The sequence below is a fragment of the Scylla paramamosain genome, chromosome 11, assembly GCF_035594125.1.
Source record: "Scylla paramamosain isolate STU-SP2022 chromosome 11, ASM3559412v1, whole genome shotgun sequence".
Classification (NCBI taxonomy): domain Eukaryota; kingdom Metazoa; phylum Arthropoda; class Malacostraca; order Decapoda; family Portunidae; genus Scylla; species Scylla paramamosain.
Window position 1 is genome coordinate 19,693,523 of NC_087161.1, and position 24,106 is coordinate 19,717,628.

Sequence of the window (24,106 nt, forward strand, 5' to 3'; positions counted from 1 at the left end):
TCTCTCTCTCTCTCTCTCTCTCTCTCTCTCTCTCTCTCTCTCTCTCATCTTCTCTTTTCGCTATATCTTATCGGTCTTCTCTCATCGCTCCCCATTCTTCATTTTCTTCCCTTCTTTTCTTCCTCCTTCTCTCCTTTTTTTCTCACTTTCTCTCCCTCTTCCTGATCTTCCGTGCGTAGAAGACTTATAGAAGGGGGAAGGAGTAGAGAATCACGAAATATCCTCCTTTTCCTCCTCTACTTCCTCCTTATCCTCCTTCTTTGTTAGATTGGAAACATTCATAACGACAAGAAGTTTGGTACTGCAGTTGGTTCTTCCATTGTGTTCCCTCGTGTCCGCGGCGAAGAGTTAAGCTACGTATACTGTATGCTGGGACATGAGGTGCAGCTGTTGTGTGTTTATTTGGGTACGTGTGTCCCGTCTCTGGTTACGGGACTGGATACGCCACACCTGACGAAGGGACGAGTGGGAAAGGGAATTAAGCGTGTGGAGAAGTAGGGAGGGTTTGGGGGGAGATGTAGGAGGAAGTGTAGGGAAGAGGAAAGCGAGTGAAGAAAGAATGGAGGTGGGATAATTTAAGACAAGTGTGAAATGTTCCCTGTTTTGTCGGCATTGTTTGGAGTTTGTTTTCGGTTTTTAATCTCTCTCTCTCTCTCTCTCTCTCTCTCTCTCTCTCTCTCTCTCTCTCTCTCTCTCTCTCTCTCTCTCTCTCTCTCTCTCTCTCTCTCTCTCTCTCTCGATATGTTATTTTTTTTATTCCCTTTCATTATATTACATGTCACTTCAGTTCTCTTTTTTATATAATTTTCAGCGTGTTGAGTTAATGGGCGTCAAACAAGAGAAAAGTGTGTCATTATTACGGCAGAAACTGGAGATGATGATGATGATGATGATGATGATGATGTGAGAGAGAGAGAGAGAGAGAGAGAGAGAGAGAGAGAGAGAGAGAGAGAGAGAGAGAGAGAGAGAGAGAGAGAGAGCACTGGTTGCATTATGAGCTATTGGTCTGTTTTTCAGCCTCACTCTCCCCTCCTTTCTTTATTTTGTTTTTCGCAAGTCAAGTGGTGTTCCTTCCTCCTCCTACTATTCCACCCTCCCTCCCTCCCTCCCTCCCTCCTGTCCATCTCCTCCTCCTCCTCCTCCTTCAAATACTTTCCTCCACCCAGCGGTTATTTCGTCTTGTTCCTTCCCTCCATCCATCTTTCCCTTCGTTTAAAATCCTGTCAATTTCCTTTCCCTCCAACTTTTCCTGATTTTTGCTCCTCCTCCTCCTCCTCCTCCTGCTTCTCATTATGTAGCTGTTTCTGTCTTTCTGTCTCTCACCCTTTCCCTCCCTTCCCTCTTCCCTTATCAACAATCTGGACTTATTCTCCATCTTTCCCTCCCTTCCTCCCTTGTCTTCTTCCATTCCTTTCTTAGCTCCACCCTTGTCCAGTATCCTTCCTCTACATCACCACCTTCCTCTCTCTCTCTCTCTCTCTCTCTCTCTCTCTCTCTCTCTCTCTCTCTCTCTCTCTCTCTCTCTCTCTCTCTCTTTTTTTTTTTTTATTTATACCAAATACATCATAATTTACAGAGGGTGTCACCACTACATTACATAGAATATCGTGACAACTTAGAGACTAAAGGTTACATAGTTAATGTTACCTATCTAAAAGCCTCACTCTGTTTTTATCACTGCTGTCTGTATTGTGTCAGCCACTCGTTCACTTTACATTTAAAATTTTGCGTTGTCAAGTTCGCAATATTTTCAATGTTTTGCTCACTGGCTATGAGTTTATTCCACCAGCTCACATAAGTGTAAATAAACTGTCTTTGGTGGTGCCATGTCCTGCACCGGGTTTGCAGCAGTTCCTCCGGGGCTGAGGTGACGGCTCTGGTAGCGACCTGGGCCAGTCGGGGAGGCTGCCGGAGTGACTGTAGGTGCGGCACACACTGTAGCTGCACCTTGAACATTACAGTGAGTCCCGCCACGTCACGCCGATGTTTGAGACTCTGTAATGCTGGTTGGTGTCCTGCCTCTCTGATGAGCCTTGCCGCCCTCTCCTGTACCTTGTCCAGTAGAGACAGGTGCTTGTTGGCCGCACCTCCCCATGCCAGGCACGCGTATTCCAGGGACGAGCGAACCTGGGCTTTGTAGAGGACTTCCATTCCCCTACTGTCCAGGAGAGGTGACATTCTCCTCAGGGATGCCAGCTTCCCTGAGGCCTCCCTGGCGAGCCGCTCTATGTGGGATCTCTCTCTCTCTCTCTCTCTCTCTCTCTCTCTCTCTCTCTCTCTCTCTCTCTCTCTCTCTCTCTCTCTCTCTCTCTCTCTCTCTACTTTGTCTCCTCTACAACTATTCCCGATCCTTCCCAAAACATACAAGACTGACAATCTGATGCCTCTCTCTCTCTCTCTCTCTCTCTCTCTCTCTCTCTCTCTCTCTCTCTCTCTCTCTCTCTCTCTCTCTCTCTCTCTCTCTCTCTCTAAGACAACAATTTTAACGTCCTTTCCTGGCTCCACTTTGAATGTTTGCTGGACAGACATTTTCACAAAAGATTTATGTTCCTGTAACTCCCACGTTGCTCTCGATAAATATTCGTTCGATCACATTATTTCGCACATAAATTTTTGTTATACGAGAGTTTTTGGTTGAAGTACGACGCCACCTTCAGTTGCTTTGTCTTACCTTCTTAGTCAAGAACGTATTGTATGGCGTAGTGTTTATTATTTTGTTATTCTTATTATTAATCTCTCTCTCTCTCTCTCTCTCTCTCTCTCTCTCTCTCTCTCTCTCTCTCTCTCTCTCTCTCTCTCTCTCTCTCTCTCTCTCTCTCTCTCTCTCTCTCTCTCTCTCAACAGCTGCCATCAGTTTCACAGCGTCACACGGAGGGAGGGAATCAAGACGGGCAGGGGTTGGAGGGATGGAGGGGTGGGAGGGAGGAGTCACGGAGAAGGAAGGCATAGCGGATGGCTGGAGAGGGCCACTGATAAGCCACAACTAGGCTGGATAAGATTAAGGCACTTGAGGGTAGTATGTAATAAGTCTCCCTCTCTTCTCCCTCAGCTTTTTCTCTTATTTCACCCTCACTTTCCTTCTATCTGTTTCTTTCCTTCTCCTTTTTGTTTTATTTTTAATTTTGCATCTCCTTCTGCCTCTTTCTGTCCTTCATGTCTTCTTACTCTGCCTTTATTCCTCTCCTTCGAAAATACCTAGCTCTAAGCACGCACGCGCGCACACACACACACACACACACACACACACACACACACACTCCTCAATTCGGGCCGATTATATTTCTTACTCTTTATTATACTTAATCTGCAGTCGTCTAATAATATTTTTCTTCCTGCAGGTACTGTAGAGGTGAGCGAAGGCCGTCCGCGCCGAAGGAGAGCCGTAATGGCGCGGGGGACCTTGTGTGGGTGCTCGGGAGCAGGAGTCGCCCTCCTCCAGCTGCTGCTGCTGCTGCTTGGCATAACCAACGTCCTGGGAGCGATGTGTGAGTAACGTGTGCCAGTTATTATCTTTAGTAGTAGTAGTAGTAATAGCAGCAGCAACAGTAGCAACAGTAGTAGTAGTAGCAGTAGTAGTAGTAGTAGTACTAGTAGTAGTAATAGTAGTTTTTTTTGTTGTTGTTGCTGTTGTTGTAGAGGTAATATCAATAGTAGTTTATATTATTGCTCAACAGTAAATGCAGTTGCTATTATACAACGACAATGAATAAGCTGTATCAGTTTGATTTACGCCAGTCCTCCTCCACCTCTGCAGTGCCGCCTCGCCTCAGCTCGCACCATACCATTGTCAGGCTGCAGGAGGGGCAGGAGGGATACGTGCTCGAGTGTAACAAGGACGTGGGCGACGACCCCATCTCCTACCGCTGGCTTAAGGTAGGCACAGGCTGTGGGTAATGAATAAAGGGCATTTCTCAGAGATATAATGCTACGAGTCCTTCAGTCCTTCTTATCCCTCCTGCATTCGGCCAGGTTCCAACCAAGCGCTTCCTCCCCGACTTACCCAACATACGGATACAGCTGATCTTGCCCCGCTGTGTTCATACTCATAGGCGTAAGATCCTTGGGGGCTGGGTATGAGCAGACGAAGTTATTATTATTATTTTTTTTTATTTTTTTTTTTCGGGTAGAGTAGCCAATGCAGTAAAGCCATTCTACAAGAGCCTCATGAGCCAAATCCGATCTTTGACTTGCTTTTTGTATATGATTTTTTTTTCTTTTAATGTTCCTAAAAAAATAAAAAAAGAAAAAGAAACAAAAGCAACGTTATGCCAAAATAGGTCTTTCCTGTCCTTTGTATTTCATATATATATATATATATATATATATATATATATATATATATATATATATATATATATATATATATATATATATATATATATATATATATATATATATATATATATATATATATATATATATATATATATATATATATATATATATAAATAACAGCGTTGTTTAGCTTTTTTGTCTTTATTTGTCTTTGATACAGAAAAAAAGTAAACAACGCTGAGGCTGCTGTCGCTTTTAACCTTGCCTGCATAAAGGAGAATATGTTACCTAGGCACCAATAAACAGTATCCTGTACGCATGTGGATCTGTAACCTATCACCATTTTCCAAATGTTGCTAATGCTTGGTCCAGGTGTCGGTGCCATCTACTCTTCATGTGTTTTTATTCATGTATGTTGTATCTTCTATTGTTTGAATTTGCTCTCATTCTTTACAACTCCGGCGTAAGTCAACTTGCCATCTTCCGTCTCCCCGCCATTACCACAGGCTCTTAGAAAAGGTTTCTCATCATCTCCTCTTGATGACAACCTTTTCATCGTTTATTTCATTATCATCTCTGATACATTTTAACTTTGTCCTCCCATGATATATATATATATATATATATATATATATATATATATATATATATATATATATATATATATATATATATATATATATATATATATATATATATATATGTATATATATATATATATATATATATATATATATATATATATATATATATATATATATATATATATATATATATATATATATATATATATATATATATATATATATATATATATATATATATATATATTAGTAGAAATTTCGAGTTATAGACGAGGTAAACAGGGATACATCAGAGTATCTTCACTTATTATTTGCAACGTTTCACCTTATGTAGAAGGCATCATCAAGCTAAAAATTAAAAATATCATTGAATATATTATAAAACAAAGTATAATATATATATATATATATATATATATATATATATATATATATATATATATATATATATATATATATATATATATATATATATATATATATATATATATATATATATATATATATATATATATATATATATATATATATATATATATATATATATATATAAAACACTAATATCGTTTAGAGGATACGGCAAAGTGAGACAACATGAACATGGGATAGCAGGTGAGGATTAGAAAAGTGAGACAAAAAAAAAAAAAAAATACAGGTAAGTAAATGGCTAAGAAGGACAGGACACAAGCAGCAGTGATACAGTATATGTTGATAAGGTATACATATGGTGTAACTCTTGTGTCGCGATGACACCCTGAACCTACATCATACCCCTCACACCACAGGACCACAAGATCGTGACGGGGGCGCTGGGTTACGCCTACCGCGGCTACAACAAAGTGCTGCTCGCTCTGCACACCATCGAGCCCCATCACGCCGGCATCTACGTCTGCGAGGCTTCCAACACAGCGGGCGTGGACTCCGCTGACATCAGGATCATTGTGGGTAAGGAGTCTAGTAAGGGAAAAATAATGTATCTGTCTGAGAATTTGGGGAACCTAGAGATTTTCCACTGATTTACACTGATATGGTACACTGATTTACACTGATACGACAAGCTTTACACAGCTGGAAAAAAAAAAAAAAATTAATGCACATCTTTGAAAAAACTTCTATGGTACTTACAAATATGTATATATTGGTGCCTCATACTTACTTTTCATGAATGTCCAAATTTACCCTAATCTTGCTTCCTCTACCATAAAACTTCGCTTTCCGCGTCCCTCCCCCCGCCCCCCCACACCCCCCAGAAAAAAGATATGTGACAAGGAGTATTGTAAATTTTTACCACAAGGTATAGTGATGTGATTATTTATTCCATTACAATATCCTGCTCTATATCACTTTCTGGTGTTCAGTGTCTCTACGTGAACAAAGCGTTTTCCCAATCATAGCTGTTGGTGGTGCTGATTGTTTATTTGTCTTGCAGAGAACCAAAGAAGACAGCATCCAAAGAGTGAGATGGAGCAGCCACACACGGATGAGATCTTGAGTAAGTGGTGGCTTCCTGTACACTCTTATTCTAGTGTTCATTTTGAGTGAAGTGTATTGTTATACTTTACGTGACAAATTCAGGACTTTTGATGGAAATCACTCACCTATCAGTTTGGTTAACTTCAAGACAGTAGCCTGTGAAGTGCATTATTCATGTACAACTTTTTCATATATATTATTTTTCTATTGGAAGTAGTACCTGCATAAGCTTCATCTTTCTCCATTCCCTCATGCAGTACATTGCCTGCTTGAGAGAAAGATTGATCTCCATCATATGCATATGCATACTTACTTCTATGATGACAAATTCAATGATGGAGCTTAAACTAATTCTTTGTATGCTATGGCTTCTCCTCAAGCTTGATAAAATGTTCTTGTATAAGTATAATATGAAGCACTTCTGACGATAATGGGAGTGATTGAGCACTTCAAACCTTTTAGTGTGTGTTGGTGTATATGGCTTAATGAAGTAGTCTAGAATTACTCTGTTGAACCGCTAACAAGTGTCCTGTAGTCAATAGCAATCAGAGAGCTAAGGAATGTGTTAATGAAATTGGGAGGGGTCAGCACATACTCACCAAATCTTTCACAATTACAGTTGAAGTTGCCACTTCCCTGAGTGATGTGTTGGCTGAAGGGGAGTGTAAGTGTGACACAATGTTCTTCCTTCATGTGTCGACGGATGCCACTGAGCAGACACTTCCAGCTCAGGCCAACCTTGTGCACACCATTGCTGATCAAATGTAAGCATCAGAGTGCATCTTTGATTAATTAGGAAGTTTTGAAAAGTGTTTCATGAAAGAGAAAATAACTGTCAAGCCTGTTTCCTTCCATACGTAATTTCACAACTATTTTAAATTTTTATATGAAGAATGCCTGTGCACTGTTTAATAAATTATACTGATAGAGAAGATGAGCATTTCATATATGATAGAATGCATACCACCATTCATTTTATATGATACCACAGTGTCCTTATGATTAGAAAAGACAATTATAAAATTGCATATACACTAGGGCTTCAAGTAGGGAGGTGTCAAATAGTGTGAGGCTTTTTTTATTTTATTTATTTATTTTTTTTTATTTTATTTATTTATTTATTTTTTTTTTATGAAAGAGGGTCATTGGCCAAGTGAAACAAAAAAAGAGGAAAAAAAAATCCCGCTGAGGTGCCAGCTTCAAAAGAGATGTCAAGAGAATCATCAAAATTGAAGGATAAGTGTCTTGAAACCTCCCCCTTGAAAAGGTTCAAGTCATAGGAAGGAGGAAATGCAGAAGCAAGCACGGAGTTCCTGAGTGTACCAGAGAAAGGGATGAATGATTGAAAATACTGGTTAACTCTTGCATTAGAGAGGTGGGCAGAATAGGGATGAGAGAAAGAAAGTCTTGCATAGCAGTGCCACAGGAGGAGGAGAGGCATGCAGTTAGCAAGATCAGAAGAGTAGTTAGCATGGAAATAGCAGTAGAAGATAGCAAGAGATGCAACATTGCAACAATGAGGAAGAGGCTGAAGACAGTCAGTTAGAGGAGAGGAGTTGATAAGACAAAAAGCTTTTTATCCCACCATGTCAAAAATAGCTGTATGAGTGGAACCCCCACCCCTTCCCCCATACATGTGAAGCATATTTCATACATGGGCAGATACGGTCCCTGTACAGAGTTTCCAGCTAGGGCTGTGAGAAAAACTGGCGGAGATGACTCAGAATGGTTAACCCCACTTAAGGACTAGATTTTAATAGGTTCTGAATCCTGTCCCTCGGGAGTGACACTAAACATGGTCTGGTCCAGTGTTGCCCAACTAGCAATTTAGCTGCTAATGCTTTCTATTTCTGACAGAATTTCAAGAACAAATCGGGTGAGTGTGATGACATACTCAGACTATACACAATCCAAGTTGTCTTTTGGAGAAGGTACAAATAAGTGTGCCTTGAAGAATGCCTTCAGAGACCTCTCACACCAAAAGTGGCCAACCCGCCTTGAGGTTGTGCTGCGGGAAGCTTTCAAGAAGTTCAAGAAGTCCAAGGCGAGCTGCAAAGTCTTGTGTGAGTGGTAATATGGTTTTCATACCTTTTGGGAGAACTTTAGATCAATACATAATTGTTGAAAAATTATACTGTGTTGATCTGAAGGAGAGACAGTGGCTCAGTCAGAAATAGTATTTTAAAGTGTGGGTGTATAGTGGTCTCCTTCACCAAAGCTGGTAATGCACAGAGGTTCTGAATGTATTTTTGGTTGCGTCTCTCCTCAACTAGAAAAGCAATAATAATTTAAGTATTTTGAAAACAAACACTATTGTTCTTTGTGTCACTTGCACAGTTCTGTTTAGCAGCATGCACTTGTGTGATTGTAACTAAGTCACATTCTGAGAATGGCAGCAGTCAAAACTTAAGACATCAAGTAATGCATTGTTCACATCCCTCCAGTCCTGCCAGTGTTTGGCACTGTGGGAACAGAAGGACCTGATATAACTGGTGCACAAAATCTCAAGAAACTTGGAGTGAAAATCTTCATTCTGGAAGTCACTCCACAACCCATAGCGGGAGTAATGGAGATGGCATCCAAGCGTGGCGACGGCTACCCTTATCACTGGCATGTCCCACAGTACATTTGGCCCACCATTGTCATGAACATGAAGTACATTGCTGAGGGTGAGTTGTTTGGAATGATTTACAACTTTTAATGTAACAGGACCTCTACTCATTTGTAGTTTTTTGTATATTTACCCAATTCATGTATGTGTACTGTACAATTCTTGCTATAATATACAGTGGATTGAGAATAGAAATCTCTCATCTCCTTATTCATTACTATTATCTTATGCACAATATTTTGGTTGACAGAGGTGGTTGGCTGCATGGGAGAGGAGGACATCCCTGGTGTGTGCGTGGGTACTGATAGCCCTTGCACCAATGACTCCATGTGCCGCGGCGTGGGCTATGGCTGTGAGGATGGCCGTTGTGTGTACAAGGAGTGTAACATCAACCCTAGGGAGCCAGGTGAGATGGGCCGGGAATTGAAAGTGTTTGCCAGTCCCCAGTGTAGCTAATGGTGGACAAGAGAAACAAACTTCTTTTTTATTGCCTTTTTAACAATTTTTAACAGTTTGGTCATAAAAATATTGTCCATGTTATTCAACCATTACTCATAGGTATTGTCATACCGATATTATCTGATACGTCTCTCCTTTTCTCTCTTAGGGTGTTGCAATGATGACAGCCCCATCAACCGCTACTGGTGTGGGGACGTGACTAGCCAGTGCACCTCCCCTGCCAACATCTGTGACGGAACTGTGCAGTGCATGAATGGTGCTGATGAAGGGCACTGCTGGTCCAGTGAGTTCATGAATACTTCTTGTCAAACAGATATTTTGTTTTGAAATGTATGAGGTAATGTATTGCAAGGATAAAGCAACTATGTCTGTGAAAATATCTGGTGTGTTTTATTGTGCCATTTATTTATGTCTACACTCATAAAGCTTAATTTTATCAGTGGATGGTCTAGGGGAGGGATGAGTCTCATTTTTGACCAATTTTTCCTCTTAACTCCACCTTTCTTAAAAGTGTGGTCCCACCTGCCTACCTATGGGATGTAGCTTTACAAGTATAGGGATATAGCTTTACAAGTATACAAAACATACAAGTATGTTTTGTATTATGTTCTCTGTGTAGTTACTATTTTCACCTTTCTCCACCAAAGTGAAGTAGTTAACAGCTATACATGTTCTCATCAGTGTAGAGGTTCCTAGATTGTCCATAAGATATCCATATCTATTCATGTATGCTGAAGCAACATGGAGTGGTGTCAGTTGTAACATGGAAGACATTATTAGTATCTTATTATTAATTTTGATACCATTACATTCAGACCCTTGCCCTCGAGACAAGATTGCCCGCTGCCAAACAAGCACATTGTGTCTCGACTTGATGGACTTGTGTAATGGTGAGCCGGCCTGTCCTGGAGGAGAGGATGAAGACCCTCGCTTCTGCAGGTCCTTTCCCTGTCCCAGAGACAGACCCTTCAGGTGAGCATGCCAAGTCTTCCCTCATGCTGTAATTGTTTATTGCACTTTTGTTTGCACATCCTGAGAATAAAAAATGAGGTAATGTCATGGGTACTTAGTCAACTTTTATATCCCTCAGTAAGAGAAACCTGCCTGTTATTAAAAAAATCTTCATCTCAGTTTCCATGTGTCCCCAGGGCTGGTTCTAGCATTCTGAGTGCCTTAAGCAGGACTACATGTATATTTTGTAGATCCACATATGTAATCTCACATTATTTTTTTCTACGAAGAACTTAACTCACTGAAATTATACTAATAATCAGTATTAACAGCATTTACATAATGAACAGAAAGGTGAACTGGTAATCAAATTTTGTCATCATTTTAAGAATAAATAGATGCTATAACTGCTTTCAAAGTACATTATAGAAAAATTATAGCCAAGTCATCACAAGTAGAGTATCTGTGTATTCATGGGTTCATAGAATCAGAACAGGCCCAGAGCTGTTGCTTGCATCACTTATGGCTGAAGCCAGCCTTATGTGGCCCCTCCAAGACCCAGCTTCTTTTTGTCCCTACAGTAATGGATTTTTTTTTTCCATTTACTGATTCTTTTAGCTCAATAATAAATTTTTACATATACAGTAATTAGGTATGTGTGTGTGTGTGATTCATGAGCTGTACCCATGTTACTCCCTCAGGTGCCGGAATGGGAAGTGCATTGCCAAGGAGAACCTCTGTGATGGAGTGTTCAAAGACTGTGATGAAGGAGAAGATGAGTTCTTTGAATTCTGCAAGAGTGTCCATGTTTGCCCTTCAACCCGTTCCTTCAAGTGTGACTATGGAAAATGTATTTCTGAGAGGATGGTGTGTGATGGAACATATAATTGCCTTGATGCGACTGATGAACTGGTATGTGACAGAAAACACTGTCCTGCTGAGCGACCCTTCAAGTGCTTAAGCGGTCTTTGTATCAGCATGGATCAGGTATACTGTGTGTGGTGCTCCTTCTTTTGTACATCGCTTAATGTGAATTGTGCACTAATGTGTTTTGCTTTATAGTAACTTGCAGATATCTCTGAAGCAACATTCTTCTTCAGGGACACATATAGGTGCAAGCATCCCCTACAATGTTGTGTTTAATCAAACAGAAGGGGAGCTAGTATTCAGATGCTTGAAATGCCATTTAGTCTTTTTGATCAGTATTGCTTTGTGAAGGAGTACTATCTTTGTGTACTGATTTAAAAATGTTAGATGAGCCTTGCCCTGCATAGTCCATACAAGCAATCATGCAAGTGACTGGCATTGGCTTGGTGAATGCTGAATAATGAGCACCCCATGAGAACTTTTGTGATTCATTCTGAGCTTCGCATAAGATATTCATCAGAAAGCAAAGCTTTTATGTAGTATGTTAGATGACAGCTGATGTGGTACAGGCAGTGAAACTTGATGATTTGATAGGACAGATGGATAGAGAGAGAGAGAGAGAGAGAGAGAGAGAGAGAGAGGATTTGATTAGAGATGGCAAGATGAATGGGAAGATTATGAGGCCAGTATTATAAGGCTAGATGTTTTTTTTATTGTCTAAAATAAATGCATCAGTAGAAAATTGATGATTTTTTTTTTTTTTACTTCAGCTCATTAAGGTATAAGGGCAAATATTTTCTAGCTATGTAGGGTAAGAACATTTGTCTTTGAATTGGATAGTGTTTATATTAATAAGTTTATTATTCACAGTACTTACAGAGTTTTGTTCATAGGAGACTTTTCTATTTGTTTTCACATGGCAGGTGTTGCTCTTTACCTTCACTTCTTGACTAATCACAATCTGTTGCATTTTGCTTTTGTTATCCATCTTAGTGTACTGTCATGAAAATCTTATCATCTTTACTTCACCTGCATTTCAAACTAATAATGTTTCACAACTTTTCAAGTAATGTAAATATTCAGGAAAGCTTCAGCTATTTTGTGTCACCATTTCTATGTAAACTTTATTAAGGATCTTTTTACAAATTGATTAGAGCATTAATCTGTGTTTTTAGGTTGTCTGTTCCCCTGCCCTGCTTTGCACACTGCTGTCCATCCCACTGCTTGCACACACCTGGCTTTGTTGTCTGTTGAGGGAGAATAAATTTTTAGGCACAATTACCAAAGAATCATTCATTAATTTTTACTAATTTTACCACATTTTATGAGGTATAGTTGTGGTCATAATTTGAGTAACTTACTGTTCTCACTTCTACTACAATTACTGTCTTTGCTTAGTCTGAAGTCCTTTGACCTGCTGAGTCTCCTTGTAGAACGTAGTACATTATGGACTTTCAGCAGCTCAGAGAACCAAAGACTATGGCAAATTGGAGTGAGAGTGACATGTTACTCGTCTGCTGATAATGACTGTACCCATGACCAAAAGTCTGTAATTTAAGCAACATTATAATGAAAACCTTTGTTAGATTTAATTGATCAAAAAATGAGACAATCTGGTAATTGTTGTTGCATTTATTTTCATTGTGTGCCAAGTGCAAGTGATACATTTAGTGCTTTTCAGCCCCTCATTGACAGCATCTGTTGTTCAGGTAGTCACCAGAGCTTGAATGTTAAAATCTGATTGAAGTTCCACACTTGCAGGTTTGCAATGGTGTCATAGATGGCTGTGATGATGGATCAGATGAGCAGAACTGCACAAACATCCTCTGTCCTCCTAACAGGAACTTCAAATGTACTAATGGCAAATGCATTGATGGGTAAGTGACCATTGCATGTTTACCAGGGCTCCTCATCTCAGGCATAGAAATGTAGAGATGTGTGTGTTTTCCACCGGTCACTTGGTATAAAGGAACTGTATACAAATAAGCATCATTAGCTGTGGCTCACTTTATACCACAAGACAGGAAGACATTTTGCTCAATTTTAATGACATGCATAATGTAAATATACATACAGATTAACAGTGTATGCATTGTTCCCAGGGGTCTGCAGTGTGATGGGAGGAATGACTGTGGTGACGGCACTGATGAGCAGAACTGCCCCTCACCCTCACCACCACCACAAGTGACGCCTCCACCCACATGTCCACCCAACATGTTCACATGTGACAATGGTGCCTGCATCCATGAGAGTCGGGTGTGTTGCATTCCTGTGTTGGAGGGAAGGGTGTTATCCATAATATATCTAGCTGCTAGGGCAGTAATAGGAAAGATATGGACAATCAAGTGACTATGACTGTTTCATGAATTATGGAAAGGATAATCATTATGCAGGGGATGATATGTCAGAAGAGCAAAGAAGTGAAAGTCTTTCTTTTGAAGAAGTTTTAAAAGGATAACTAATTTTCTGTCATTATTAGGCATTTCTTCTAAATCAAGGTGCATGCATGTTTCTAAATAATTTGCCATGTTACCAGATATGTGATGGAAGAAATAACTGTCTTGATGGCGAGGATGAGAAGAACTGCCAAGAGCTAGAGTGTCCAGCAAGCCGGCCACACCGCTGCAAAGATGGCACCTGTGTGGTGGTGACAGCACCCTGTGATGACATCGAGGACTGTCCTGATGGCTCAGATGAGATCAACTGCACTCATACTGAATATGAAGAAGAATTGTATGATGGGGAGGATGAGTATGACCTTGATTTTAAGACAGAGGGACCACCACCTATGACCAATCCTGCCACCACCACCACCACCACCACCACCGCCACCACCCCTTCAGTCACAAAGAAGACAAAACCCAAGAAGGAAAAAGATGAAGTGGAGACTGTGATGGAAGATGAAACAAGCCATGAAGATGAAACATTCATTGAGGCAGTACCTGAAGAGACACCAACAGAACTGGAGGAGCCACAGAATGATGTGCAAGATGAGAAGGACATGGAGGCAGCTGAAACCATGCTGGAGACTATGGAGGGAGGAGAGCCGGCAGCTTCCAGTGAGCAGGGAGTGGCGAGCAGCACCTGTGTGACCCCAGCAGGCATCCTTGTCTTGATATCTCTTTACATCGTCAATTTCTGCAGCACTTGGATGAGGTGAAGTCCCATCTCAAGTGTGATCCACTGTTGTTTTGGGTGATAGAGACCATCCCTGCTTGAGGATAACAAAGCACCAGATGTCTAGGAATACTTGATGTTCCCTGAGTTGACAGCCAGTTTTGTATTTAGAATATTCTTGTGATTTACCGTGTGAGAATTAAATCAGTGGTTTTGTGGGAGTTTGAGCCACATGATTCATGGTGGCAGCAGATTATCCAGGAAGGCTGGATAAGTTCGTGCTTAGAGTGACTTGAGTGGTTGACTGGAATCAGGGTAGTAAAAATCATGTTTTCTCCTTAGTAACCATTTAAATTTTTAATGAGACGTGATACAGTGGATTCTTAATAATCAAAGTATGGATACATAAAGAATTTTAGATAGAGGTAGGTTTTTAAAAATTCTTTTTATTGTATGTAATGAATTATTTATTTCTGTGACTAATCTGAACTTATCAGCTTTATACTGGCAATTATTTCATTTTTATGATATAAGCAACATCTTTTATGTATTTTCACATTGAAAATATCATAATCATACATATCTTCAGGTTCTCCGTCAAATATGTTTGTCAAAGGTAAATGTAATACACAACAGGTGTACAATAGCCCCCAAAGAAGATAAGAGCTCTGGGATGCTAAACTGATACCAAAGCATTAGTCCTATAAGGCCCACTGAGCTCCTTGGGGCTCAGGAGAATGTAGATTGCATTATTTTGTAGCAGACTTAAATCTTATTATATTCACTTATTCATGCTGCATTATCAAACATATACATCACTAGATAAAACTTACATCATTTATGTTTTTGATGTTTAAAAATGAAGTACTATGAACCTTTAGTTTTGTTGACAATTAAGATTTAACAGACACAGGTGAAGGTCATCAATAGATGCCCTTGACCTCCACCACCAGTGTGACCTCAAGTCTGTCAGGTACTTACAGCAAGCTGTCACGTCCCATCACTGAGATCCCCTACAGAGCTGGATACTCTGTACACTGCTAGAAGTAGACTTATAAAGAAATTCATGTATATTTTTTAAAGTTAAGCATAATACCGTGACGCTGGCCAGATCTGAAAATAAAAGTAAATGCAGGTGATGAAAATTGTGGTTATTCAAGCAATAGAAATGTTTAGATAGTAATATTCTCATGCCTTTTTATGAAATTCACATAAATAAAAAGTATTCACTAAAATATATTTGAAAATGAATATATATATATATATATATATATATATATATATATATATATATATATATATATATATATATATATATATATATATATATATATATATATATATAAAACCACCACTTGATGGAGGAGGGTTGTAAACAGCTGTAGATATTCTTGTGGCTTGCAGCTGCTGTGAGTCATCTTTTGCCTTAGTTATAGTCTAGTTACTCCTCAAACTGCCCCATGACCACGTCCTTGGAGGCACGTGGCCCACACCAGGCAGACAGACTGCACATACCAGCCTGGCTTCTTGGGTTAACCCATAGCTTGCCACAAATGAGATTTTTAAGTCATGTGCCTGGGATTCACAGGTGCAGTGTTGACTTGTATCTTGCCAACTGCTAGGTTTCTGTGAATGTTTCCTGGCCATCCTGTTGTGCAGCAGTCAGCAGCTGCCCTACAGAACCCATTACAGCCACCCTGTCAGGGATGTGTGGTGGGCACTGATTAATTGATTGTGTACCCAGCATACATCCAAACAAGAAATAATTGTAGAGTTTTTGTGTTACAGTATTTGTGCACATGTAATTCAGTATGGTATAGGCAAGTTAATTTATTCATACCTTATCACTCCAGAACAAGTAAATTACAGACTCAAGTATATCCAAAATCCTCCTCAGCCTTGCCAGCACACCCTGACGGAGCAATGTGTGTCCATACAGTGGCTAGGTGGGAGAGCAAAATGCCTTTGCTGTTTGTGAAAATGTCAAATTAGATGCAGTGATATATATTTTTGGCACATTCAGTGAGGCACTTGTATATTTTTTTATATATTTAAAATGATTACAGGTCTCTCTGAATTGTAATCCAAATTTCTGTATGTGTGTATAGCACTTAATAGACTTTGTAGATGTCCAGCTTTGAATATGACACTAAGTAGTGCTACCCTCCAAGCTGAAGTTAGCTAAGAAATCTCGATGAAAATAAAAAAAAATACAAAAAGATTTCAGAGCTTTACAAACTTTCTGTACTACCTGTATAGGGAGGGAAGGTAGGGGTGGGAGTAAGTAAGGGTGCATGGGTGTAAGGGAGTCCTGAGAGGGGAAAGGAATGGATGATGGGTGAAAAATGGAGTGAGTTAGTTATTGTGCGTGTGTGTATATGTGTGTGGAGGGGGCCAGTCTGAAAAGTTATAGGATACAGGGAGAAGTGGAAATAACATGCTTCGAAAAATAAGTTTACAAATAAATGAAACAGAAGAAAGAGCTGGAAAAAACATTTTAGGGCGTGTCTCCTGTTCCTCACAATTAATTGTCACTTTCCAGGGCCCTCTTCTAATACTCCCTTAGACATTTCATAGAAAAGAGCAGTTATTCTGAAGGACAGTTAAACCATGAGAACACTTTGCTGGACTGGAAGACTAAATTCCTGAATAGAACTGGACCAGTGCTTTAGGCTTCAGTACAATTGTTTGGTCCCACATTCAAGTTCAACTTTTGGTGTTTTTTGTACTACCTCTTGGGGACTGTAAGAACAGTGTCAGGTCGCAAAATATTTTTTAAGCCTTTGTACTCTTGATTCCTACACAGCTTCTTCCTATCATTTAGATCAATTTCTAGTATTTTAGTTTCCCCTTTATCTATCGTGGCGACTTAAGACTCCATTTTCTATTGGGCACCGAACTTTTTCAGAGAGAACATGGGGTGATCCCAAACCAGACGTCATGCGGAGAGAGCCTCTTTGCCCCTCAAATTCAACTGCCCCCCCTCACAAACTCTCTCTCTCTCTCTCTCTCTCTCTCTCTCTCTCTCTCTCTCTCTCTCTCTCTCTCTCTCTCTCTCTCTCTCTCTCTCTCTCTCTTAATGAGAGACCTACTGTAATCCCCTTGGCCATTACAGATAAATACTGTAAAACCGATCAAGGGAGATGATAATTTTTTAGCCATGAGAGGCCTTCGCCTGGGAGGATGATAGAATACCTGACGGTCCTGACGAAGGAAGCCTCCTTGGTCCTGATCAGTCAGCAGGACAGAGCTCCAGATGTCGGGACCATAGCGATCATTAGATATAGTTTTTAATTGTACGCCCGGTCATTTAAACCATCCCCTCCTCACTTCATATATATATATATATATATATATATATATATATATATATATATATATATATATATATATATATATATATATATATATATATATATATATATATATATATATATATATATATATATACTCGTATATATATATATATATATATATATATATATATATATATATATATATATATATATATATATATATATATATATATATATAACGTATGCCCTGTGCATATCGTGTAGTGAATGAATGGTGTTCAGGTGCCAGGCTTACATTATCTATATTCTAGATTATATACTTTGAGTACACACAACTCTAGTTTACTGTTACTTGTGATACACGATCTCCAGTACTCCACGCCAAAAATTTGTACTTAACACGTTATGATATCCTTCTCATTCGTTATGCTCTGAAGTTGGTAACTTGTCATAGCTGTCGTCGAGCCCATGAACCTGGAGCTGCTGTTTGTGTGTTCCCCAGTAGTCCCGAGCACATGGTATGGGTAAACAGTTGGGCGAGAGGGAAGGACGGTGCATGCCGGCTGACAAATGACAATAGTCTCATTCGGTCCTTTCTCCATCACATTCTGTTGTTGCTGTTGTTGTTGTTATTGTTGTTGTTAATAATGATAATAATAATAATAATAATAATAATAATAATAATAATAATAATAATAATAATAATAATAATAATAATAATAATAATAATAATAATATCATTACTATCATTATTATTATTATCATTACTATGGTGCACAAACTATCTGTATTTATCTACAATCTATTTCCAAGAGAAACATTTTCGCTAGTGTCATTTCAGTCTGAGAAAGAATCGATTTTCTTGGCTTTAGATCATATTCCTTACAGTTCCAGCTCCTGAATGCCGTCAGTTACTAAGATCACACGGGATGCGGAGGAAATGTGCTTATAGCGAAGAGACCATGCAACTGGATTGGAGATGTAGGAAGCTTAATCTATCAGCCTGATTCACGAGAAGGCGAGGGTAGGGGCCTCATGCATAAAGGGAGAAGCAAACTTTTTTTTTCTTATGCACATGGAAAACAGATCAAGGACAAGAACACATTCAAGAAGAAAAAGAGCCATTTCAGGTTTGGAGGTGCCTTGAAGCTGCCCTTACTGTATCTTACTGCTCGACTAGTCAAGCTCGAAGATTGTGAATGTTGGAAAAGTTCACATAGAGAAAGTGAGAGCAGGTATTAAGACACACCAGGTCCATATTCGAGGAACAGCCTGTCTTAGGAACATTTATGTTTGTTTTCTTTATTTTTCATGAATGTAACTTTGGTTCTAAGAGTTTGCAGATGTTTGTAATGTGTAGTAGTGTGTGGTCCATAGTAAGAGAGGTTGTCTTGAGAGTGCGGGCTGCAACTGCACTCTCTTTTATAGAAATACGGGAAGGATCAACATGTTGGCAGCCTCCCTCATCTCATCGTCTGTAGTGCCTCCCTCCCTGGGAGTTACTTATCGGTAGTGGTGAATGTCTGTTGCCTCCTCTTTCACAAACTGTTTTAGATTTTGCCATTAACTGTCTACAAATACAAAAATTCCAGAGAGAAAAGAAGACAAAACAACGAAATGCGGAACTCTCTCTCTCTCTCTCTCTCTCTCTCCAGTGTTAACGGGACCGATCCCCAAGTCAGCCACTTTGTTTGTCTGTGGACATATTGCCTTCCTGACAGTGTGGAATAAGCTCAGGTTGTTCTCTGGTGTTAAGTATTACCAAGACGAGAACTAAAAAAAAAAAAATATTGTTTCTGGCGAGTTTAGCTACCCTCCCTCCCACCATCCCTCAGTCCTACCCCTCCTTCTCCTTCAGTCCTCCTGCCCCTCACTCCTCCTCTTCCTCCTGTCTCCAGTACTCCTCCTGGCTACTCCTCTTTCTCCTCCTCCTGCTCCTGCTGCTCCTCCAGTCCTTCACCTCCTAGGCATCGTACGACCTGTGACGTCACCAGCCGAGCACCAATCACGAAGGCGAACAAGCGTCCCTCACACTCATGGGGGGGGTCAGGTGGTGGGGGGTGGGTACTTTCTTTACCTTTTATGGAGAGTTACGGCTATTCTCTCTCTCTCTCTCTCTCTCTCTCTCTCTCTCTCTCTCTCTCTCTCTCTCTCTCTCTCTCTTTGAAGTCCTGCTGGTTGGTGCTAAGGTGACTTGCCAAGCCTAACATTTTGGTCTCCTTGGCGCCAGGCAGTTTTCACTCTTCGTACATACACACTTTTTTTGGTAGAGTGAATGAATGAGTGTGTGTGTGTGTGAGAGAGAGAGAGAGAGAAGGAGGGGGGTCGCTATATAGTACGCCTGTATATTAATTAACCCTTCGATTGCTAATGACAGGCAATCAATACTTAATCTGACTGGCGCCTGATTATTTTACTGAACAAGAATAACTGAATGGTTTGAACGGCTCCACCACTCCTGTTCGGCCACTCCTGTTGCTGTCCGTGCTTGTCTTTCGAAATGATTATCAAGCTTGCATCAGACTGCTTCATTTAGCTTGAGGAGGGGCCGCAGTTGTCCAGGGGTGAGAGATTTACCTGTTACTGGGAAGACTAGGGAAAGTACTTTGATGTATACGGGTACCAGTAACGATCGGTAATGTATACAGTATGGGAAGGTGAGATGAGTGCTGGTATTGTCTGCCTAACTTGGTGAAATGAATAGATATTAGGAAGGTGATGATTAGTGGAAGAATTTTACATATAAATAGAAGCTACAAACATTTTTTTTTTTTTGGAAATATTTACCGTATGTGCTGTATGTTTATTTACGGTTTTTTTTTTTTTATATTATTATCATATGTAGAAATAGATACAAATATGTACGAAATATGACACACACACACACACACACACACACACACATACACATACTACTACTACTACTACTACTACCACCACCATCACTACAACAGTCTGAACTTAAGTAAATTGAGTACCAGGCAGATAGAGAAACTTTCTAGAAAACGGTCGTAAAGGAGCTCTATAAAATATGAAGAAAGAATGAGAGATAAGAGAAGGGAGTGAGGGAGGAAGAAAGGAAGGGAGATATGGGAAGGAGATCAGGAAGAATAAAGGGGGAAGGGGAGACAGGAGAAGGAAGGGAGGGAAGAAAGAAGGGAGGTAGATGTGGGAAGAAGAGTAGGGAGAATAAAGGAGAAAGGGGAGACAGTAGGAGGGAGAGAAGAAGGAAGGGAGGGAGGGAAATATAAGGAGGAGAACAGGGGAAATAAAGGAGGAAGGAGAGACAGGAGAAGGGAGGGAGGGAGGAGAGACAGGAAAGGGAGGGAGGGAGGAAGGAAGGGAAAGAACAGGAAGAATATGTGGAAAGAACAGGAAGAATAAAGGGGAATGGGAGACAGGAGAAGGGAGGGAGGGAAGAAGGGAGAGGGGGAGATATAGGGAGGAGAGCAGGAGGAATAAAGGGGAAGGGGTGCTAGGAGAAGGGAAGGAGGGAGGAAGGGAGGGAGGAAGGAAGAGAGGTATATGTGGGGAGGAGGGTGGATGAATGTTAGAAGACGCCTTTTTTTATTGTGGAGTTACTTTTAGAATATCATCAAAGAAAATAGGAATCTCTCTCTCTCTCTCTCTCTCTCTCTCTCTCTCTCTCTCTCTCTCTCTCTCTCTCTCTCTCTCTCTGACGCAGCTACTCCAAATCAAATTAAGATCTCGCCAATGGACTTGATACGAATACGCAGAGAGAGAGAGAGAGAGAGAGAGAGAGAGAGAGAGATTCGTGAACTTCTGTACTTATCATGTACTAGACGTTTTGAACGCGTCCATTAGTGTTTTTGGTAAAGTTTTTAACTATTATTATTTTGATTTTTTTCTGTATATTCTGGTTTTGAATCATGAGTGAATGAAAAATGAACTGTGTGTGTGTGTGTGTGTGTGTGTGTGTGTGTTCATCATGTTTGTCTCAGTTATCAGATAAAAATATAAAATACGTGATAAACTAGATAATTATATGAATGGAGGAAGCTGATGTTATATTTCGTATGCATGTATGTATGTATGTATGTATGTACGAGTGGAAATAAATGCATGGAAGAAAACGGGATGCAGATGAAGGGTTAGGGACGTGTTTAAAGAGACGCTGGGAAGTCTTTTAAATTAGGTCCACATTCTGAAACACTTTGCTCTCTCATCACGACTATTTTCAGGGGCCACAGAGATGATTAATACTGTTCTCAAGAGTGTTTCTCTAGTTAATAATGCAGAAGTCTTGTTAATCGTCACTAGAACCGCGAAAGCACCCTTAAAAATCCGTGTAACTTCAATTAGAGCCTTTTGAAAGTAGTCGGCGTGCGACGCAGGTGTTTCAGGATATAGTCCTTAGAGAGGAGGCTGAAGGTGGAGCACATGAGGAGTAGGAATAGGAACAGCAGGAGGAGGAGGAGTAGGATGAGCAGCAGCAGCAGCAACAACAGCAGTAGGAGGAGGAGGAGGAGGAGGAGGAGGAAAAAGGTTAGGGTCAACACACTGCTGATCACGTGAGAAGAGACTGGTTCCGTCTCTCCTCCCCCCCTTCATCTCCCCATCTTTGATCATTCCCCCTCCCTATTGGCGCCAGGAAGACAGTGGACGAGAGAGAGAGAGAGAGAGAGAGAGAGAGAGAGAGAGAGAGAGAGAGAGAGAGAGAGAGAGAGAGAGATGCTAAGCTTCCTCTCTCTCTCCATGTTTTGAACGTGTCCATATGTTTTCTTCTGTACATTTTGCTTTTAAACCACGAATTAATAGAAACGGAGTGTGTGTGTGTGTGTGTGTGTGTGTGTGTGTGTGTGTGTGTGTGTGTGTGTGTGTGTGTGTGTGTGTGTGCATCGAAGGAATGGATCGGCTGATTGATTGAATGAGTGACTGACTAACTAACTGAGTGATTGGTTGACTGACTGATTGCTGTAAGGCGCCGGAATAATGTGGTATGGTGCTGTGGCGCGGCTTGGCAAGGGTGCACGCGAGGGCGGCCACCCACCGAACCTTTTGCTTTCGTGGGCCTCGACAATGATTGACCGTATTTTGTGACTGGTGGAGGTTTAAGGCACAGAGAGGCTTAATAGATATCTTTTATCAGAAACATGAATAGAATGTCAGTTTGGGAAGATACTCTGATGTTGTTTTGATGTGACGAGTTTAGTGGCTTTTCATGCGCATCATTCTGCGTCTTCTTTTTCTTTATCTTTCTATCGCTGTTTCTGAGAAGTACATTGTGCTCATAACTTTATTACTGTAATCGTGATTTACTTTTAAACTTTAAAAGTCACATAGCACAAAAAGAGTTGCGTTTGGCAGAAAAGAGTCATCTGGAGGGGTAAACACGCCATCCCGGTGGTCACGTGATCAGCCAATGCATGGCCACTCAGCTGAGGCGGAAAGGCGACAATGGCGGCGGTGGTGAGCAAATTTCTCGAGAGCTTTAGTGACCGCGGGAATGACCGGGCAGTGATGGCGCCTGAGTGTCTGCCCTACAAACCATGGGGTCTGGGTTGTAGCCACACGCGGCATTTACTGCGGTGAGTACTTGACAAACAACACACACACACACACACACACACACACATATGGGCAGTTACCCCTCCTTACTTGACAACACCAAGGCTCGTGTTTTGAAGCATTTAGCGTTTTTATTATGTACGAGTTTTATTATGTACGCTTCAATGCCACAGATATAATTAGACTCTCATAGGCTTTTTTTTCTCTCCATTAATGATGCAGAATTTATTGCAATATCACTAGAAAAACGAAAGCACTCATACAAACCTTTACAGCTTAAGAACGAGAAATTATATACTTGTCAGATTCTTTTAAAATGATGAAAACACCCCTGCAAACCCTGATAACTTCTTGAGAACGAGAACTTATATATTTGCCAGATGCTTTTAATTCAATGCAACTCCCAAGGTTATGCACGAGGTCGGCCATCGCATCGCCCTCGCGCCCCGGGTACAGGTTGGGGAGGAGTGCTGCAGGGAAGTGGGCCGCTTTTTGCCGTCGTTGATGTGTTGTTGTTGCGCCATCCTCACGCCGCGGTTCCTCTTATCGTGACTTCTTGCTTATTTTCGTAACACTTTATATTTAGCGAGACGTAACTGGCAGGAGCAAAGGAGTGACGTTCGTGGTTCCAGTAATTTGATGCTAACTAGACTTGTTAATTAATTTTATCATTATTTTATCATTATTATCTTCATCATCATCATCTTTTCTTGTTAATGTTATTTTTATCATATCGTACATTCTGATATATTTGTAATGATAACATGTATATGGTTACTGAGCAGCAGCAGCAGCAGAAGTGTGTGTGTGTGTGTGTGTGTGTGTGTGTGAGTGATAACGGAAGCTGTAAAAGGTTTTTCTTGCATTGCGTAACAGGAGTTGCTAGGCGACGCCCACAAGAGCATACACGTTCTCTCTCTCTCTCTCTCTCTCTCTCTCTCTCT

General features: G+C 40.4%; 1 protein-coding gene across 3 annotated transcripts in view; it reads left to right on the plus strand.

Moving 5' to 3' along the window:
- The window catches only part of LOC135105030 (uncharacterized), a 55,160-nt gene extending 39,678 nt beyond the window's left edge, over nt 1–15,482 (plus strand). For 2 of the 3 annotated variants that reach the window (XM_064012924.1, XM_064012925.1), the window contains 14 exons: nt 3,339–3,485; nt 3,755–3,873; nt 5,645–5,804; nt 6,289–6,351; nt 6,952–7,096; nt 8,190–8,395; nt 8,777–9,001; nt 9,194–9,349; nt 9,551–9,685; nt 10,218–10,374; nt 11,055–11,340; nt 12,982–13,097; nt 13,323–13,476; nt 13,757–15,482. In XM_064012924.1, coding sequence (XP_063868994.1) covers nt 3,386–3,485; nt 3,755–3,873; nt 5,645–5,804; nt 6,289–6,351; nt 6,952–7,096; nt 8,190–8,395; nt 8,777–9,001; nt 9,194–9,349; nt 9,551–9,685; nt 10,218–10,374; nt 11,055–11,340; nt 12,982–13,097; nt 13,323–13,476; nt 13,757–14,380 — 2,646 coding nt within the window. In that variant the 5' untranslated portion in view covers nt 3,339–3,385 and the 3' untranslated portion in view covers nt 14,381–15,482. The remainder of the gene's footprint in view (nt 1–3,338; nt 3,486–3,754; nt 3,874–5,644; nt 5,805–6,288; nt 6,352–6,951; nt 7,097–8,189; nt 8,396–8,776; nt 9,002–9,193; nt 9,350–9,550; nt 9,686–10,217; nt 10,375–11,054; nt 11,341–12,981; nt 13,098–13,322; nt 13,477–13,756) is intronic. The other variant, XM_064012926.1, reaches the window with a different exon arrangement.
- Nucleotides 15,483–24,106: the final 8,624 nt, after the last annotated feature.